The 21,532-nt window shown below is 39.2% G+C and overlaps 1 protein-coding gene across 1 annotated transcript in view; it reads right to left on the reverse strand.

Annotated features, from left to right (window-relative positions):
• LOC134567660 (uncharacterized) overlaps positions 1-21,532 on the reverse strand; it is a 484,351-nt gene that overhangs the window by 371,951 nt on the left and 90,868 nt on the right. Inside the window, exons 34-39 of the mRNA XM_063426051.1 lie at positions 19,603-19,746; positions 17,050-17,204; positions 15,042-15,243; positions 12,004-12,014; positions 8,368-8,387; positions 7,543-7,672 (exon numbers count right to left, since the gene is read on the reverse strand). Coding sequence (XP_063282121.1) covers positions 7,543-7,672; positions 8,368-8,387; positions 12,004-12,014; positions 15,042-15,243; positions 17,050-17,204; positions 19,603-19,746 — 662 coding nt within the window. The remainder of the gene's footprint in view (positions 1-7,542; positions 7,673-8,367; positions 8,388-12,003; positions 12,015-15,041; positions 15,244-17,049; positions 17,205-19,602; positions 19,747-21,532) is intronic.

The raw sequence follows: 21,532 nt of genomic DNA on the forward strand, positions 1-21,532 counted from the left end.
GCACACACTCGTCATCCTCATCGGGATCTCGACCTGACTGCAGTTCGTCATCGTAACCAACTTGAGTGGGCAAACACTCACATTTGATGGCATCTGGTACTATGGAGAGGTGTTCTCTTCACGGATGAATCACGGTTTTCACTGTACAGGGCAGATGGCAGACAGCATGTATGGCGTTGTGTGGGTGGGCGGTTTGCTGATGTCAACGTTGTGGATCGAGTGGCCCACGGTGGCTGTGGGGTTATGGTATAGGCAGGTGTATGTTATGGACAACTAACGCAGGTGCATTTTATTGATGGCATTTTGAATGCACAGAGATAACGTGACGAGATCTTGAGGCCCATTGTTGTGCCATTCACCCACGTTGCAGCATTATAATGCAAGGCCCCATGTTGCAAGGATCTGTACACAATTCCTGGGAGCTGAAAACTTCCTAGTTCTTGCATGGCCAGCATATACACTGGACATGTCACCCATTGAGCATGTTTAGGATGCAATGGATCTGCGTATATGACAGCGTGTTCCATGTCCTGCCAATATCCAGCAACTTTGCACGGCCATTGAAAAGGAGTGGACCAACATTACACAATCCACAATCAACAACCTGATCAACTGTATGCGGAGATGTGTTGGACAGTGTGAGACAAATGATGGTCACACTAGATACTGAGTGGTTTTCGGACCTACCCGGACCACCCCAATACAGTAAAACTGCACATTTTAGAGTGGCCTTTTATTGTGGCCAGCCTAAGGTATACCTTTGCAATAATCATGCTGTATAATCAGCATCTTGATATGCTACACCTGTGAGGTGAATGGATTATCTCACCAAAAGAGAAGTGTTTACTAACGCAGATTGAGACAGATTTGTGAACAATATTTGAGAGAAATAGGCCTTTGGTGTACATAGAAACAGTCTTTAATCTTTGAGTTCAGCTCATGAAAAATGGGGGCAAAAACAAAAGTGTTGCATTTATAATTTTGTTCAGTAGATATATGTACAGGGAGTGCAGAATTATTAGGCAAATGAGTATTTTGACCACATCATCCTCTTTATGCATGTTGTCTTACTCCAAGCTGTATAGGCTCGAAAGCCTACTACCAATTAAGCATATTAGGTGATGTGCATCTCTGTAATGAGAAGGGGTGTGGTCTAATGACATCAACACCCTATATCAGGTGTGCATAATTATTAGGCAACTTCCTTTCCTTTGGAAAAATGGGTCAAAAGAAGGACTTGACAGGCTCAGAAAAGTCAAAAATAGTGAGATATCTTGCAGAGGGATGCAGCACTCTTAAAATTGCAAAGCTTCTGAAGCGTGATCATCGAACAATCAAGCGTTTCATTCAAAATAGTCAACAGGGCCGCAAGAAGCGTGTGGAGAAACCAAGGCGCAAAATAACTGCCCATGAACTGAGAAAAGTCAAGCGTGCAGCTGCCAAGATGCCACTTGCCACCAGTTTGGCCATATTTCAGAGCTGCAACATCACTGGAGTGCCCAAAAGCACAAGGTGTGCAATACTCAGAGACATGGCCAAGGTAAGAAAGGCTGAAAGACGACCACCACTGAACAAGACACACAATCTGAAACGTCAAGACTGGGCCAAGAAATATCTCAAGACTGATTTTTCTAAGGTTTTATGGACTGATGAAATGAGAGTGAGTCTTGATGGGCCAGATGGATGGCCCCGTGGCTGGATTGGTAAAGGGCACAGAGATCCAGTCCGACTCAGACGCCAGCAAGATGGAGGTGGAGTACTGGTTTGGGCTGGTATCATCAAAGATGGGCTTGTGGGGCCTTTTCGGGTTGAGGATGGAGTCAAGCTCAACTCCCAGTCCTACTGCCAGTTTCTGGAAGACACCTTCTTCAAGCAGTGGTACAGGAAGAAGTCTGCATCCTTCAAGAAAAACATGATTTTCATGCAGGACAATGCTCCATCACACGCGTCCAAGTACTCCACAGCGTGGCTGGCAAGAAAGGGTATAAAAGAAGAAAATCTAATGACATGGCCTCCTTGTTCACCTGATCTGAACCCCATTGAGAACCTGTGGTCCATCATCAAATGTGAGATTTACAAGGAGGGAAAACAGTACACCTCTCTGAACAGTGTCTGGGAGGCTGTGGTTGCTGCTGCACGCAATGTTGATGGTGAACAGATCAAAACACTGACAGAATCCATGGATGGCAGGCTTTTGAGTGTCCTTGCAAAGAAAGGTGGCTATATTGGTCACTGATTTGTTTTTGTTATGTTTTTGAATGTCAGAAATGTATATTTGTGAATGTTGAGATGTTATATTGGTTTCACTGGTAAAAATAAATAATTGAAATGGGTATATATTTGTTTTTTGTTAAGTTGCCTAATAATTATGCACAGTAATAGTCACCTGCACACACAGATATCCCCCTAAAATAGCTATAACTAAAAACAAACTAAAAACTACTTCCAAAAATATTCAGCTTTGATATTAATGAGTTTTTTGGGTTCATTGAGAACATGGTTGTTGTTCAATAATAAAATTAATCCTCAAAAATACAACTTGCCTAATAATCTGCACTCCCTGTATATATAGATATATATACATATATCTATCTCGCATGGGCTTGGCACTCACATTAATGTCCTGTCCTTTACTCTGTGCTATTTTGTGCCTCAATATAATATTCCCAGAGAAATGCACTCAGAGGACTAGTAGTCTTGATTAGAAGTGCTCTGAGTGCATTTCTCCAGGATACCTGCGTATACGGGTCTGGGGAGTGCACCCAATAGTCAGGGCATGCTATACTGTTCTACAGCTTTAAAGTCCTCCTTTTGTAGCACAGCACGCCCTACATCAGGAAGGGGTTAACACAGGATAATGTGCTTTAGAAATAAAATAAAGTTAATGTAAACAAAGCTCTGGGGCCAGAAGGTATTCAGCCATATGTGCTTAGGGATCTTAGTGTAGCACTATCCACACCACTGTTTTTACATTTTCCGGATTCTTTTCTTTCAGGAATTGTACCAAAGGATTGGAGATAAGCAGATGTGGTGATGTGGTGTGTATTTAAAAATGGTTCAAAAGCTTAACCTGGATATTACAGACCTGGGAACTTAACATCTGTGTTAAGAAATTATTTGAAAGAATGCTAAGTGAAAATATTCAAGAAATAATTTTGAACAAAATATCATTAGCAGGAATCAACATGGTTTTGTGAAAGACAGGTCATGCCCAACTAATTTAATTGCATTCTATGAAGAAGCTAGTAGAAATATAGATTATGGTGTTCCAGTAGATGTGATTTACTTTGATTTTGCTAAGGCATGTACAAAAGGTTACTAGTAAAACTGAAACCAGATAAAAGGGTTTTGATTCCTACAATCCAAACATAATGTTTACAAATCAATAGTAAGACCCCAACCTTGAATATGTGGTGCAATGTTGGGCACCAGTTTTAAAGCAGGATATTGCAGAAATAGAAAAAGTGCAGCTACAAATCTAAAAAATGTATTGGGGCTGCTTTGTGTTGTGGTAGTTGCTGCCGGCAAGGAGTAGTGGTAGTTTGAACACAGGACTTACTTTTGTGCATTTGTATTCACCTTTTGTATCACACCGCCATGTTACAGTGCTGCCACCTATCCCATTGGGATTTTAAAATATACCCCTCTCTGTCTCATTAGAGATTTTATTTTACCTTAAGCTGAAACAAGCAAGATTAATTGTTAGTTTAGGGCCCACCTAAGAGGTTTTCCTTGACTTGGCAGGTGGGCTTACATCTAATGGCCACTGGAGTAGAACTAAAAACCTCCATTTATATAAATATGCACCGGGATTTGGAATAGTGCGCAAGTAACTCTTTTTCTTTGGTTGTTTTGTATGTATTGGGGCTGACGTGTGCTATGGTCGTTGCTGCCACCCAGGAGTAGTGGGAGTTTGAGCGCAGGACTTATTTCTGTGTCTCAGCTTCAAAACTAATAAGGGAGGTAGAAAACATTAGTTATGAGGAAAGGCTAAAAAAAACTGGAATTGTTTTCTTTAGAAAAAAGGTGCATCAGAGGAGATATAGTAGCAGATACAAATATGTGCAGGATCAGTACAAACCACTTTCTGCTAACCTGTTTATTGGCAGGAATATAGACAAGAGGTCACCCATTGAAACTGGAAGAAAGGTGTTTTTTTCGCTTTTAACGGAGAAAATGGTTCTTTAAAGAAAGAACAATAAAAATGTGGAATTATCTGCCTAAAGATGTTGTGTTATTGTTATTTATAGATACATTTAAAAAGACTTGGATACTGTTTTGCAATAACAGAATATTCAAGGAACTCATTGATATGTATGTAAGCAGGTTGTTGATCCAAGGAGAAATCGGATTGCCATTATTGAGTCAAGAAGAATATTTTCCCTTTTGTGGCATAATTGTAAATGGCTACTAATAGCTTTTGCCTTCTTTTGGATCAACAGTATAAAATAATGGGACTCACAATTGAACTTGATGGATTTTAGTCTTTTTTTCAACCTAGACAACCTATGTTCAATAAATTGAATTTGCCATAGATGGCCTCCAATCAAAGTATAGAAACATCTCAAAGATGATACAAAGAAATAGGAAGCATTGGAGCTAAATTTCAACTGTCATAGGAAAGGGTTTGGATATGTATGTCAATGTGATATTTTAGTGTTTTCTTCGTAATTAATGTGCAGTTTTTAAAATCTGGTTTTTCTTTATCATTGTGGGGTACTGAGTGTATATATGTGTGGGAAAAAAAATTAAGCAATTGTAGCATTAGATTTCCACTATTTGGCAAAAGGCAAATGTCTGAATCAGGGCCGGACTGGCCCACCGGGATACCGGGAAATTTCCCGGTGGGCCGCGGCACCTGGGGGGCTGGAGAGGGAGCCCTGCTCCCTGTATTTTAATAATTTCGCGGCCACCGGCCGCATGTCGGTGCCGCCGGGTGGCCGGTCCGGCGGCACAGTCTGAGGTGATTACTCACCTTGCAGCCGGCGGCCCCATCTCCTGTGCTGACAGCTATGCTGCTGTCAGTATCAGTGAGTGTGCCGGGCGGCCGCCTAAGCGATCCAGCAGCACACTCACTGATACTGACAGCAGCATAGCTGTCAGCACAGGAGGACTGAGGGAGGGGGCGGAGCTAACTACCAAGCTCCCTCGCGGTTCCCATGATTCCTAGCATCTACACATCATAGAGTAGGGATTACTCTATGATGTGTAGATGCTGGGAATTATGGGAACCGGGAGGGAGCATGGTAGTTAGCTCCGCCCCCTCCCTCAGTCCTCCTGTTGCAGCAGGTACAGAGAAGAATAGGGGAAGGGGAAGGGGACAAAAAGAGGGGAAGGGGGGACAAATAGAGGGGAAGGGGGGACAAATAGAGGGGAAGGGGGGACAAATAGAGGGGAAGGGGGGACAAAAAGAGGGGAAGGGGGACAAATAGAGGGTAAGGGGGGATAAATAGAGGGGTAATAGAAACACAGGGGAAGGGGTGACACAGAGACTGAGGGATAATAGAGAGACAGGGAATGGGGGGGCAAAGAGAGGGGTAATAGAGAGACACCAGGGAAGGGGGGTACAAAGAGACAGAGGGGTAATAGAGAGACAGGGAATGGGGGGGCAAAGAGAGGGGTAATAGAGAGACACCAGGGAAGGGGGGTACAAAGAGACAGAGGGGTAATAGAGAGACAGGGGATGGGGGAACAAAGAGATGGGGTAATAAAGAGACACCAGGGAAGGGGGGGCAAAGAGACAGAGGGGTAATAGAGAGACAGGTAATGGGGTGGACAAAGAGAGGGGTAATAGAGAGACACCAGGGAAGGGGGGGACAAAGAGACAGAGGGCTAATAGAGAGATACTGGATGGGGGGATAAAGAGAGGGGTAATAGAGAGACACCAGGGAAGGGGGGGGACAAAGAGACAGAGGGCTAATAGAGAGACACGGGATGGGGGGGTAAAGAGAGGGGTAATAGAGAGACACCAGGGAAGGGGGGGGGGCAAAGAGACAGAGGGGTAATTGAGAGACAGGGGATGGGGGCAAAGAGATGGGGTAATAAAGAGACACCAGGGAAGGGGGGGGCAAAGAGACAGAGGGGTAATTGAGAGACAGGGGATGGGGGCAAAGAGATGGGGTAATAAAGAGACACCAGGGAAGGGGGGCAAAGAGACAGAGGGGTAATAGAGAGACAGGTAATGGGGTGGACAAAGAGAGGGGTAATAGAGAGACACCAGGGAAGGGGGGGACAAAGAGACAGAGGGCTAATAGAGAGATACTGGATGGGGGGATAAAGAGAGGGGTAATAGAGAGACACCAGGGAAGGGGGGGAGACAAAGAGACAGAGGGGTAATAGAGAGACATAGGGGTTGGGGGGACAAAGAGATGGGTAATAGAGAGACACAGGAGAAGGGGGGGACACAGAGACAGGTGGGGTAATAGAGAGACACCAGGGAAGGGGGACAAAGAGACAGAGGGGTAATAGAGAGACACAGGGGATGGGGGTACAAAGAGAGAGGGGTAAGAGAGAGACACAGGGAGGAGATGGGGAAGAGAGACTCAGGGAGGAGAGGGGGAAGAGAGACAGGGAGGAGAGGGGAGAAAGAGACACAGAAGGTTTGTTGGCTGGGGCTAAGAACAACGCAAAAGGGGCTAGGGAAAGAGAAATACAGAGGCTGGAGAAGGGTAAAAAGAAACACACAGGGACTGGGATGAAGTAAAAGATGCACAAGGGTCGCTGTAAGTGGAAAAAAAGGAGACAATTGGAGACAAGATACACTAAACGAGGTAAAAGTAATAGACGTAAATTCATGTGATCCTGATAGTAATACACACATATATATATATATATATATATATATATATATATATTGATGTGTGTATTAGTAACATATAATTATGCCTATAATATTTACACATATAGTAATATACATTTATATATGCATAATACACACATAAATGTCATTAATATATATATATATATATATATATATATATAATGAACACGTATTGGCCCAGTCTTGTTGCTAGTTGCATACTCATGCACCATAACATATTTAAAGTTTAGAGCGCACCCATAGAACTTCAAAATAAACAAGCTAACTTAATTTTTGTTTAGTTGTGCAATTGCAGACATTCAGCATTTCAGTATCATTACTAAAATGTCCTTAATAGGCCAAAGTAGTTGTACTGAAACATTGATTACATGCAAATGTACGTCTACTTAAAATAAAGGCACTCTTTTGTTTATTTTGAAGTCCTATATGCGTTCTTTCGTTAGAGTAAGAGTTTTCAATTTCAAGTTATTTTTTCACCCTCTATATCAGCACACTATGCTGGCGCGACGCATTATTGGGCTGGTATAGAATTTTTTTCCAGGGCTGCTTTTAGTTTCCAGTCCGGCCCTGGTCTGAATGTCTGAATACCTTTGAATACAGTGCATTACTTCAGCTATAATGCTTTTATATGTTAACTGATCATTTGTTACAGCAACATGCATCATATCACACAGCACACATGCAAATGGAAAACATCATCCAGAGAAAGTAAATTAGCTTACCTGGATTAGTTTGTTGTGTTCATTCTCTGGGCTGGAGCATTCCTTCATTATCCTGCTGAATTTAATCTGAGTGGAGAGATAAACTACATCACTAGAGGTACTGAGTACCCAGTGTCTCAAATCTGGTTCCCTGTGAATGTCCTTATCCTGTCTTGGTCCCACATGTGTGCTATCTTGTTTGTTGCTAGGTGTCAAACTCTTTTCTGAGGAACATAACAAAAAACATATTTAATAAAACACTGTACATGCTAATGCATTCTGGAGGTAAAAGAGGTGATAAATGTGAAAATCAAATGCTACTTCTCTTGATGTGTTCATTAAATAGCTCTTCACCTTTTGGACACTCATACTTATAACACAGTGTCTCAAATAATCAATAGGAAAGCACTCTTGATTACTGTATCAGAACATTTTATTCAGCCCTCGAGACAAATCACAACTTTAAAATGTCACTGAGTAGATAGCTATCAGCAGAGTGTATATACACTGCTCAAAAAAATAAAGGGAACACTTAAACAACACAATGTAACTCCAAGTCAATCACACTTCTGTGAAATCAAACTGTCCACTTAGGAAGCAACACTGAGTGACAATCAATTTTACATGCTGTTGTGCAAATGGGATAGACAACAGGTGGAAATTATAGGCAATAAGCAAGACACCCCCAATAAAGGAGTGGTTCTGCAGGTGGTGACCACAGACCACTTCTCAGTTCCTATGCTTCCTGGCAGATGTTTTGGTCACTTTTGAATGCTGGCGGTGCTTTCAGGTTCACACTGAGCACATGTGACAGATGTGACAGAGTCTGGAGACACCGTGGAGAACGTTCTGCTGCCTGCAACATCCTCCAGCATGACCGGTTTGGCAGTGGGTCAGTAATGGTGTGGAGTGGCATTTCTTTGGGGGGCCGCACAGCCCTCCATGTGCTCGCCAGAGGTAGCCTGATGCCATTAGGTACCGAGATGAGATCCTCAGAACCCTTGTGAGACCATATGCTGGTGCGGTTGGCCCTGGGTTCCTCCTAATGCAAGAAACTCCAGCCTCATGTGGCTGGAGTGTGTTAGCAGTTCCTGCAAGATGAAGGCATTGATGCTATGGACTGGCCGCCCGTTCCCCAGACCTGAATCCAATTGAGCACATCTGGGACATCATGTCTCGCTCTATCCACCAACATCACGTTGCACCACAGACTGTCCAGGAGTTGGCAGATGCTTTAGTCCTGAGATCCCTCAGGAGACTATCCGCCACCTCATCAGGAGCATGCAGAGCCGCCATCAGGGGGTGACAACCATGACGGCAGAAGCGGCGGAACTGCCGCCAGTGCAGTTGCACCGGGGCCCGCCCGCTGTTGGGGCCTATCGGGTGACCCACGCACTTAGGGCTTCCCGATGGGCCCTATATCTTCAGGGGCTCGGTCAGCGCTGCAGCCATGCAATAGCGCGACTGGGCACCTTTAAACAAAAATCGCAGCCGCAAAGTACTGCTGGGAGGAAGTGGGCGTCACTTCCTCCCAGCTCCCTCCCCTCCCCTCTGTGCCGCGCGGGAGGGAAGAATGCCAGGCCGCTGGAGCCACGCCGACTCCCACCAGCCACAGCCTTCCACCTGCAAAAAAGGTAAGCAAAATTAGCTTGTTAATATGTATGTATGTTAATATGTATGTATGTGTGTATGTATGTCAGTATGTCAGTATGTATGTATGTTAATATGTATGTATGTTAACATGTATGTATGTATGTTAATGTATGTATGTATGTGTGTGTGTCTATCAGTATGTATGTATGTGTGTCAGTATGTATGTTAATATGTATGTGTGTCAGTATGTATGTATGTTAATGTGTATGTGTGTGTGTATGTATGTATGTGTGTCAGTATGTATGTTAATATGTATGTATGTGTGTGTATGTATTTATGTGTGTGTGTCTATCAGTATGTATGTATGTATGTGTCAGTATGTATGTATGTCTGTGTGTGTGTGTAAGTCAGTATGTGTATGTATGCATGTCTGTCTGTGTGTATGTATCTGTATGTATTTCAATATGTATGTATATGTTTGTGTCTGTCTGTTTGTGTGTGTGTATTTATGTCCTTATGCGTGTGTATGCAGTGTGCATAGGAATTCATTCATATTGTTTATTGTCCAGCCCCCAACAGTGTCTGAGGGACCGTGAACTGGCCCCCTGTTTAAAAAGTTTGAGCACTCCTGTCATTATGTATGTATGTATGTATGTATATATGATTGTATGTCAGTATGAATGTATGTCTGCATGTCATTATGAACGTTTGTCTGTGTGTATGTGTGTATGGATGTCAGTATGTATGAATGAATGTATGTATGTATGTATGCCATTATGAATGTATGCCATTGTGAATGTATGTCTGTGTATGTATGTATGTATGTGTGTATGGATGTCGGTGTCTGTATGTCTGTCTGTCTGTATGAATGTATGTCTGTATGAATGAATATATGTCTGTGTGTATGTATGTCGGTGTATGTATGTGTATGTCCTCATGCATGTGTGTCTGTATGTATGTTAGTATGTGTCTGTCACTATGTATGCCTGTGTGTCTGTATATATGTGTATGTCTCAGTATGTGTGTGTCAGTATGTATGCCTATATGCGTGTATGTCTGTTTCAGTATGAGTGTCTGTTAGTATCTGTGTGTATCTGTGTCCTTTTGTATCAGTGTGTGTTTTTGTGTCTGTGTGTGTATTCCTGTGGGCGGGATTTGGAGGCGGACCCTGTGGGCGGGATTGGAGACGGGCCCCAGGGGGCCCAGACCCTGGGCTGAGTTAGAGGCCCCAAAATTTCTGGTGGCGGCCCTGGGAGCATGCACAGGCATTGTAGGGAGGTCATACAGGCACGTGGAGGCCACACACACTACTGAGCCTCATTTTGACTTGTTTTAAGGACATTACATCAAAGTTGGATCAGCCTGCAGTGTGTTTTTCCACTTTAATTTTGAGTGTGACTCCAAATCCAGACCTCCATGGGTTGAAAATTTTGATTTTCATTTTTTAATTTTTGTGTGATTTTGTTGTCAGCACATTCAACTATGTAAAGAACAAATTATTTCAGAAAAATATTTAATTCGTTCAGATCTAGGATGTGTTATTTTTGTGTTCCCTTTATTTTTTTGAGCAGTGTATTAACCAAGAATTTAAGTTAAGTCTCATCCTGCATAACACTTACCCCTGTAACTCATAACATGAAATATCAACATTAACTTTCAAAATTCTTTACTGCTATTCCTGACTTCCTTAAACTATAATCCATAATCTCTAAGTTTATAACCTTAAATATAAATAATTTAATTATGTTATATGGCTCCAATTCTAAGTGCACAAAGTGATTTCATGTATATCAAATTTTATCAGCACACTGATTTTATATATTTCACTTTTCCAGTTTCACAAGTCAGTTATGTAACCATGAGCAATAATTAGTAATGTTCTTCACACATTAAAGATCTGAAATGCATCTTAACACAAGGCTCTTCCTATTAGATGTTCACTCGTTCCTTTGAAACCATTCAGAAGACAACTTTTGACAGTTTTTCAACATCAGAAAAATATGAAAAGAGTACAAATGACAAATAGCTGTCTCATTTATATTGCTGCAAGCCATTTGTTGAAAGCTGCAATATGATTTAAGGTTTGTTAATGTGACACACAGTAACAAGAGCACGTCAGATCCTGTCTATATTTCTACCACAAACTAGATACAAACTATTTAGATAGTTAGGTCTGGGAATATTTGGACACTGGCACAGGTTTTGTTATTTCGGCTGTTTACCAAAATAAATTCAAGTGACAACTGAAGATTGAATAAGGACTTAAAGTCCAGTATAAAGCTTTAATTTGAGAGTATTCACATCCAAGTTTGAGGAAAGGTTTAGGAATTACAACTCTTTAATATGTAGCCCCCACTTTTTCAAGGGACCAGATGTAATTGGACAATTGACTCAAAATCTGTTTCATGGACAGATGTGAACTATTCATTTCTTATTTCTTCAAAAAAGCAAGTAAAAGGTTTGGAGTTTATTCTAGGTGTGGCATTCAGATTTTGAAGCTCTTGCTGTGAACCCACAACATGTGGTCAGCAGAGCTCTCAATGCAAGTGAAACAGGCCATCCTTAGTCTGCAAAAAAAAAATATCCATCAGAGAGATAGCAGGAACATTAGGAGGAGTGGACAAATCAACAGTTTGATACATTCTGAAAAAAAGTGAACTTTGCAACACAAAAACTCCTGGGCCACAGGATCCTTTCCATGGTAAAGAAAACCCCCTTCGCAACATCCAGCCATGTGACGAATGCTCTCCAGGAGGTAGACATATCATTATCCAAGTCTAAGTCTAAGAGTAGACTTCACAAAAGCAAATACAAAGGATACATCACACGGTGCAAATCATTCATAAACTTCAATAACAGAAAGACCAGATTAGACTTTGCCAGAAAAACATCTAAAAAAGCTAGCCCAGTTCTGGAACACCATTCTTTGGATAGATGGAATAAAGATCAACCTGTACCAGAAAGATGGGAAGAAAAAAAGTATGGAGAAGGCTTGGGCCCAAAGCATACCACATCATCTGTAAAACACTGTGCATGCAGTGTGATGGCATGGGGATGCATGGCTTCACTAGTGTTTATTGATGTGACAGAATACAGAAGTAGCCAGATGAATTCTAAAGTATATAGGGATATATTGTCTGCTCAGATTTAGCCAAATTCAGCGAAGTTGATTGGACGTCGCTTCACTTTACAGATGGACAATGACCCAAAACATACCACAAAAGCAAGTATGTTTTTTTAAGGCAAAGAAGTTGAATTTTCTGCAATGGTCGAGTCAATCACCTAATATCCAGCTGATGGAGAATGCATTTCACTTGCTGAAGACAAAGTTTAAGGCAGAAAGACCAAGGAACAAACAGTAACTGAAGACAGCTGCAGTAAAGGCCTGGCAAATAGTCACAACAGAGGAAAACCAACATTTAGTAATGTCCATGCAACTCCAAGAAGTCATTGCCTGCAAGTACTCTTGACATAGTATTACAAATTAACATTTTATTTATGATTGTGTTAATTTGTCTAATTGCACTTGAGTCCCTGAATTAAGCGTGTATTGTATGAAAATGGTTTCAATTCCTACATATTTCATATAATATTTTTGTTCAACCCCTTGAATTAAAGTTGAAAGTCTACACTACATTGGGGTGGGGTACAGAGCCAAAATTCTGAAAATTGTTTTAGTGTCCAAATAGTTCTGGGCCTAACTGTATATCTCATCTCTGTGAAACACAGGAGCTATATGAGATGACCAAAAGAAAAAAATAAAAGCCCCCGGCAGGTCACATTCGACACTTGATCTTCACATAGCATTGGTACTAGTAATATTTGAGACTAATGCAGGAAAATTAAATAAAAATTGAGAATATGGACTACCGTAAATGTTCCTTAATTCTACGGTGCTTAATACTGCTGCAAAAAATGCTAAATAACTTTGGAAGTAAGTGGGAAAAAATAGACCTTAAACCAGAGCTCAAAAGGTTAAGTCTTATGCTACTAGTAAAGCTTAATTATTACTCAGCCATTTAGGAGTTTAATAACTTTGATTATGCTGCCCTAGCTATGACTCCGCTGGTTGAAATTATCTCACCCTCTTTAAACATTTCCTAAAAAATAACTTTCATTTTACTCTTCCCTTATTGCACAGTTTGTTTAATTTAGAAGTTATCTCCTGCACTGTTAATTGCCTGCTAGATCCTGCAACAATTCCTGTGTGTGATTAAAGTTTAGTGAACAGGGCAGAAGATAAGAACTTCTGAAGTAAATACACTGAAAGATATGTGTGAAAATTAAACATACAGAACATTCAGAAAGTATTTAGACTACTTAAATGTTTTCAGATTTTTTACACAAAAATAATTTAGGAACAAGCTTCTGAAAATGACTGTCCACTAATGGTCCACATCCAACCTGACAGAGCTTGAGAGGATCTGCAGAGATGAATGTCAGAAACTGCCAGGTGTGAAAAGTTTGTTACCCAAAAAGACTTGAGGCTGTGATCACTGCCAAAGGTGCTTTAACAAAGTATTGAGTTAAGGGTCTATATACTTATGTTGATTTTAAATTTCAGGTTTTTTTTAATATATATATATATATATATATATTTGCAATTATATCAGATATCATGTTTTTGCATTCTCATTGAGTGTAGATTTATGTGAAATAATATCACTTTAAACAATTGTAGCATAAGACTGCAGCATTAAACAAGTAGAGGTCTGAATACTTTCTCAATGCATATATGAATTATAAACCATGTGATTAAAGCTGAATTGAGAACCAAAACTGCATGACACTTGAAAAAGACTTGTAAGGGCGAAACGCGTTGTGTTTTTATATTTTGTTTAATAAAAGTTATTGTTTTGACTACCTAGATCAGTCTTTACACTTTTATTTAATATTTTTAATATCTTCCTTTACCTGGCATACCCTACTATCTAAAGCACCCTAACCATCACCCAAAGAATCCTAGGTGCGTATTGTTCCACCCACGCATGGCACATAGAGTGATTAATCTGCTCTTAAAATTGTAAGTACATCTCCTATTACATTCTGCACTTACATATATAGAGAGCACTATGGACCGTCTCTTTTGCTTTTATTACATATGGCCTGCACTGCAACCACCGTCAGAGGAATATCCTACATGTGGGGAGTTTAAATACCACTGTACACTGTTTTACCTGGAGCTGGTTATAGCTCTTTTAAACGTGAGTTGGCACTTTTTAACCTCAGTGTTGTCTGTAGCCAAATGTATCTACGTTATTGCACCAATGGTCCCTTCTGCTTTTGTCTTTTTCATATGCTGATGATTTGAACCGAGACATCACATGAATACCTGAAGAAAAGTGAAATCTATAGACTTTCATTGTTTGCTTTTGGTACCTTTCTGCATTTTTAATATTTAGTTTATTTATCTTTTTGTTTGGCACAACTGTATCCGTTGTTCTGTCTCTCCAGTTTTTGTTTTTTTTAAGGGTTTGAGAGTTACCCTTCTCTTCAGGTGTGCAGCCTCCTTCACTATTATGATCAGTTTTGCAGCGCTGTTCCAGGCCATCTCTCTTTTTATATTGGTTTTATATTTAATGTTTTTTTTGTCTTACATATTTGCAATTATATCGGATATCAGGTTTTTGCTTTCTCATTGAGAGAAGATTGATGTGAAAAAATATATAAATATAAACAATTATAGCATAAGACTGCAGCATTAAAAACAAGTAGAGGTCTGAATACTTTCTCAATGCATATATGTATTATAAACATAGTAAAACATGCTCATGGCTTCTTTATTTTAAAACACCATGTGAATAAAGCTGAATTAAAAACAAAAGATGCATGCAGTAACAATGTTGCAGACTGCAGTTGTAAGCCATGCTGTTCCAAATAATTTTCACCGCACAGAGGTAATCAGAAAAGAGAAAGCTATTACATACTTCTATCTGCCGTAGATTCCTCTTTGGAAGTTGGCTTGTTTATAACCACCCGTCGGGCCCCAGCACTGTGAATCTCTTTTCGCCTTGCTGTAACAACGTTTTTGTGTTCTAGAGCTGCCCACAGGTGCTGCTGTAGAGATGCCTTAATGCTGTTTACAAGCTGTGGCAGCCAGGTCTCCACAGGACCTCTGCATTCAAGTGGCTATAGTGAAATGAAAGACAGGTTATCTACGATTCACTAGTCAAGGGATGTTCAAAGCTGTTCAGTAAGAGTAGACTTCGTGTTGCTAACATATATGCTGCTGCTTTAATTATTGTAACGCTATCTGATACATGTGATGTATTTTTTTTAAATATCAGCAGTACCCAGGAATAGTACACATACTGCAGGTTTCGGAAATATATTCTTATGTTAAGAACAGCGCACAGTGCCTGTAGATAACTGTTGAGTGAATACTGCAGATTTTTCTAAACAAAGAAATTGGTCTTCTCTTTTCAACGTCTCCACAGTGACTGAGTTTAAAACTGCAGGTACAGACATGGGAAACATATCTCACCAAAAGATAAAATGGAGGAAATTCTGCCACTGCGGGAACTCCAAAAACAAAACAGTCCTCTATATCAGGGGTGGGCAATCTGTGGCCCTCCAGATGTTTTGGACTACATCTCCCATAATGCTCTTAGGGCCATAATGCTAGCAAAGCATCAAGGGAGATGCAGTCCAAAACATCTGGAGGGCCGCAGATTGCCCACCCCTGCTCTATATGCATTTTTGCTATTCAATTTTGATTTGTATATTTTACTATTTTACATTGTAATAGTATCATATTTGTTTCTAAATGATTATTATTTTAATGGTGAAAGGGTAAAATATACTCTATCAGCAGTCAATGGGAGAAAAGTATCACATTACTTTTTTACATAAATGCGTACATTTACATTTGGTGTACAAATTCCAAGGGGAAATTATGAGAATTCAGTTGTCCACTTTACTCAAAAGCAAACAAGGACTTCGTTTACTCTTGCTTAGTCAATCTTTATGTAACAGTCACTTTCCTGGATACAACATGTAATTTGCATGTTCAACCGGGGACAACCAATACGTATGAGGAAATATTTTAATTATATTTATAATACAATTTAAGGTTTATTCACTATCAATGAATAGTGGTGAAAATAAATCTTAACTGTTTAATTCAGGCTAAAATGTCCAGGCTACAGCTATAGCTTGTAAATTATCCCCCCCCCCCCCCCACCCCCCCCCCCCAAAAAAAAAAAATTTTTTTAAGTCCCTACAATTCCCTGTTTATTGAATAAACCCCCAAGTGGTGGGCAAGCACTTCAAAATATTTTCTTTATAAATGTATGGAATACTGTGTACAGAGAATCATTGCAAAAGCGAGCTCATATTCAAGTTTATAAAGGTTAGATTAATCTCAAATGGTAAGGCAAACGCATTAATGTTTATCTTATAATAGGGTGAGGTATAGTAGATTGTGCCCAGGACTCCAATAACAATCAACAATACGATATATATGCAATGATTTCAAATTTGAATTGTTTATTAAACTATTAAGCAGATGGACACAGTAATGTTTCAACACTATTGGACGAGCGTCGAAATTGAGTCTGTGATGCATATCATGATGTATTTCTAATGTTAAAGACACTTAAATTTTCTGCTTAATATACCAACACGGTCATTTTTTTTTTTAGAAGGATTACACTAACAGGTTAATTTGCTAAAGAATACAAATTTAACGTCAGGGTAGCCAAAGAGAATTCATTATAGATTTTTTTTGACAGTTCTGCTATTTTGACCTTAAAACTTTGAATTCTCACTTTAGAAAAAGACCTCTAAGTTGGTACATGTTTCTTTGAAGGAGGTGCTTCTCATATGAAGACCACTAGGTGCAAACCTGCGCTAACTATGGCAATACAAATATGAACCAAGTGATAATGATATGTGGAATAATAGTTTTTTGAAACATTTACATTTAACACTCACCTCAACAAGATACAATTCTTCACCTAAAAAGCTTCTCACACCCAAGATTTTATGGCAGTCGTTTTCAGAGCTTGGCTCACTTGTATGATAAATCAGACTTTGGACATGAGAGAATATCTTCACTAAATAGGTGCTTAATATTTCCAAATCATATCCTGTAAAGTGAGGAAAACATACTTTGCAGTTGTGGGTCAAAGACTTGTTCCGAAAAACATTTTTGCTTTTTTTGCAATACAAAATTATTTTTAAAAATTAGTTATTCACCTGATAAATAAATATTTATGTATGCATTTTAATAAAACTGTGCTAGTATCTCCCCCATCCTAAAAAGAAAAAAGCCAAAACATATCTGTGTAAGATGGCCAAGGCCTCCCAGGAGCCTGCTCCTCCTCCATTTACATCACTCCCATTAAGGGGAGGGATGTCAGGGAGGATGGTCTAAGGGCAGGACCTTGGCAGGCCAGATAATTGAGAGTCGTGCCACCATTGGACATCTGTTACAGTTAGGCTAATGATGCTGAAGGTTGCCTACCACAGCCCTTGCATGTTCTTTGGATCACATTATGACATCAAATATTTCAATAAATTCAGATAAACCCTGCACCTTCTGTATTAAACCCACACCAGTTGAATTAATCCTGCTCCTGCAGTATTTACTCAAACTTGTAGCATTAAACCTGCACCCATTCCATTAAAACCCCTTCAACCACAGCAATACCACACACACACTGTAAATATGGTAAATATGGTGTATTAAAGTGGTGCTGTCACAAATGATATAATTGGAGGTATTTTTTTTCTCTCAGTATTACAGGAGATCTGTATATTATCACAGAACATATGTTGCTTTCCCACAGGAGATTAAACATATAGATTAAATATATTTCTGCTATAGCATAGCTACTTTTACCTAAATAGTAACTGAATGTTATTTATTTATTTTTTATCTTTTTGCTAATGGGTTTTGGTTTTCATGAAGATCAAAACACTAGAGATTGGCTGAAACTGTCATCTGACCACTTCCATCCTATCACAGCTGCCACTGATGAAATTAATTGCTATGGCTATAGTGAAGTGTATAATATTTGCCTTAGTCATACCACCAGTGGGAGCTGGACTGAATGTGGCTATAGACCCTCATTTAGTTTTAAACTACTTGAAAACTGTTTAACACTGACTGGAGAGACAGCACCAAATTACTCTCTAAGCACTATAAACAATGGTATATAGAGATGTAATGGTTAAAGCGCCTTTAACAAACTAAATCAGACATTACATCAATGAAGCCTCAAATAAAAAAAATTAAAAACTTTTTTTAGCATCCTAAAAAGGAATTCTCTCTCTCTCCTAAAAAAAGTATTTATATACAGATTTCAGGTATATATAGTTTATAACCAACAATATAATTATTTTAATAAGCTATTACTGATTAAAAAGTAAACTGAGTGAAGTTTTTTTCCTAATTTAATAGTTTTTGCTTACATTTACCAGCCAGTTGTCGACTCACCACTAGTGACTCTTTGATTGATATACCCATACGGAATGCGCAGTCTTTAGCGAAACAAGGCCAAATCGCCCTTATGTTACTGCAGTGTCAGGATGGTATTGCACCGCTTATTACATGCAATCCCTAAACCAAATCTTGAGGATGCCCCACTGTTGATAATGATGTTAGATTGAAAGATGAATTATTGTGAGTGACAGCCCCTACTGTGAACACATATAAGTATCCAGTTCCCCTGCTGACATTATCAGCTGTTGTTTGTGCATATGCAAAGTTGTAATACAGTGATTCAATAGAGAAAAAAAAAAAACAAGTGGGAATAGGCTTCAAATCCAAGGAGAGCAAAACTGTGAATTACAAATTAACATATGTAGTTTTAGAGTGATCTGAGATGCCTTGGATGCTTTATGTCTGCAAATAAGAACAAATGAAAATTCAATGCTACCAACAATCTAAGAGGTAATAAAAAATGTGCCTTTTCTGGAATATCATGCTGCTCCAAATAATAAGCATTATCATTGCATTCAGCGCTGCGGAATATGTTACCAGTAATAAAAAAAAAAAAAATGTGTATCTGATTGTATACAAAATGTACAATAATACCTAATGTTTATATCTTAAATCATGGTTACCGTCATAAATTAAGTTGACACATTTACATGAAAAAGACATATGATCTTCACAGTTCGTACGTATTAACCTAAATGATTTTAGGGCACTGACCTACCAAGCTGTTTGTATGATACACCTTTTTGAATACACGTGGCAGGTTTCACCAGGACAACATCTCAGTGGGACATGTCTTAAAATACAGCAGCTTGAAAAGTTATTGATTGCCTGAATCATAATGTAGAAATCATCCAGATTTATGTAGGTTTATAGGAGCTCTGTCTTTGGAAATGAAAAAATTCTAAAAGCTAGCAAGCAAAAGATAGCCACCCAGTATAGGAACAGAGGATATCAGACGTTTTAGAAAGAGTTCAGCACTCATTACTCACTAGTCACCAACACAAATGTGCCAGATACAATATATTAACGTAGATTTTTACCATAGCACACAATGTTGAGGGTATCTTCCAATGACAAAAAATAAAATCGTGGAAAGGCCAACCGTTTCTGCTCTAAGTGTAGACGGACAGCTTGCTGGCAGCGTTCAAGTTTGTAGTTCAACATTTCAAGTAGTGACTCTAAACCTAAGAGAGATATCGTAGTTAGGTTCTAAGAAGCATGAAAAGCCTGCCTATGACACATAGCCTTACACATGGTCCCTCCATCTTATCGTGATCAATGACTTACACACAGAGATTGAGGGCTTACTTTACAAACCACTACCTGTTAATTGTTTTAAATAGATTTCATTATTTATGGTTGAAATACTGCATTTACTCTTTTAAAAAAAATTCTGTTAAAATTATTTTTATTGCAGTATTAAAAAATGTTTTAACAAAATATTGAACAATAATGACACATAAAAATGTTACATTATACAAAAATAAAACTAGTGAATAATTATGCAAATCCTCTAGAAATGTATGTATAATAAAATATCTTCAGTAAATTATAATGGTGCAACATTTATAAATGTTTATGATTTCTTAAAGGGACACTATAGTTACCAGAACAACTAGAGCTTAATGTAGTTGTTCTGGTGAGTTTAATAGTTCCCTTGAGGCATTTTAATGCAAACACTGCCTTTTCTCTGTTTACATTGCCTCTAGGGACACCTCCAAGTGGCCACTCCTTAGATGGCCACAGGAGGTGCTTCCTGGGTCAGTGCTGCCGAAAAAGCAGCCATGACGTTCAGTGTCCCCACGCATGCTCTGCATGGAGACACTGAATTTTCCTCATAGAGATGCATTTCTATGAGGAGGTCCTGATTGGCTAAAATGGTATTTGGACCCGCCCCCGTGGCGATTTTAGCCAAATTCAATGCTTTCCCTATGGGAAAGCATTGGATTGGCTAAAAATCAACCATTTTGATGATGTCATAAAGGGGGCGGAGCCCGCACCGGCGGACCCTAGCGGCGCCGGAAATAAGGTGAGTTTTAAAAACTTTTATAGGGGGGGCTAAGGAGGGGCAAGCCACCTTAATGGTGGGTTAAACACTATAGGGTCAGGAATACATGTTTGTGTTCCTGACCCTATAGTGTTCCTTTAAATATTTGTAACTGGTCAAGTGGGATCATGAGTGTAAATTGTTTCATTTTAATTTTAATTTACTAACTCTTAATTTTATTGATAATGTCTATACTTTTATCTATGTGCTCAATACTTGTTGACAAGTTTATAATGGGCATGTTGTACAACAAAGCATTTTTCTTTAAAAAGCATGTGTATATCATAAAACAATAACTTTCCTATTACAAAAGACATAATAATAATAATACTATTTTCACTATGGTAGCTGAGCATTGAATCTGTTTATGGTGCACTGATAATGGCCTTTTGGTTTTTTGATTAAGGACATAAAAAAAAAATGGGAGGAATTGCATCAAGGGTCTAAGGGCAAGAGGGCATGAACCCTGAGGAGTAGTAGACTTGAATGACTGAATGCCTTGACCGGAAATAAATAGTGATGGCTAAATTAAGACTTAACCTTTATTGATTCATATTAAAAGGAACTATTAAATCTTCAATGAAGATATACAATGTATCCAATGGTTATACCAAATAGTAATGAAATAAAGCAACGTCTTGATGTCTTATTTAAAGGACTGTCAAAATACCTCTGAATAGAAAAATATATACAATTGGAGTTGTAAATATGGAGTATCTTGTAGCTAGGATAGCCTTATGCCTATTCCACAAATGCTTAAACTCCTTTACTGTGTTAACCTCTACCACTTCAGCTGGAAGGCTATTCCAGGCATCCACTACCCTCTCAATAAAGTAATACTTCCTGGTAGTATTTTTAAACCTTTGCCCCTCTAATTTAAGACTATGTCTTCTTGATGTGGTAGTTATTCTTTTAAATATTGG

This window comes from Pelobates fuscus, chromosome 1 (assembly GCF_036172605.1).
Source record: "Pelobates fuscus isolate aPelFus1 chromosome 1, aPelFus1.pri, whole genome shotgun sequence".
Lineage (NCBI taxonomy): Eukaryota > Metazoa > Chordata > Amphibia > Anura > Pelobatidae > Pelobates > Pelobates fuscus.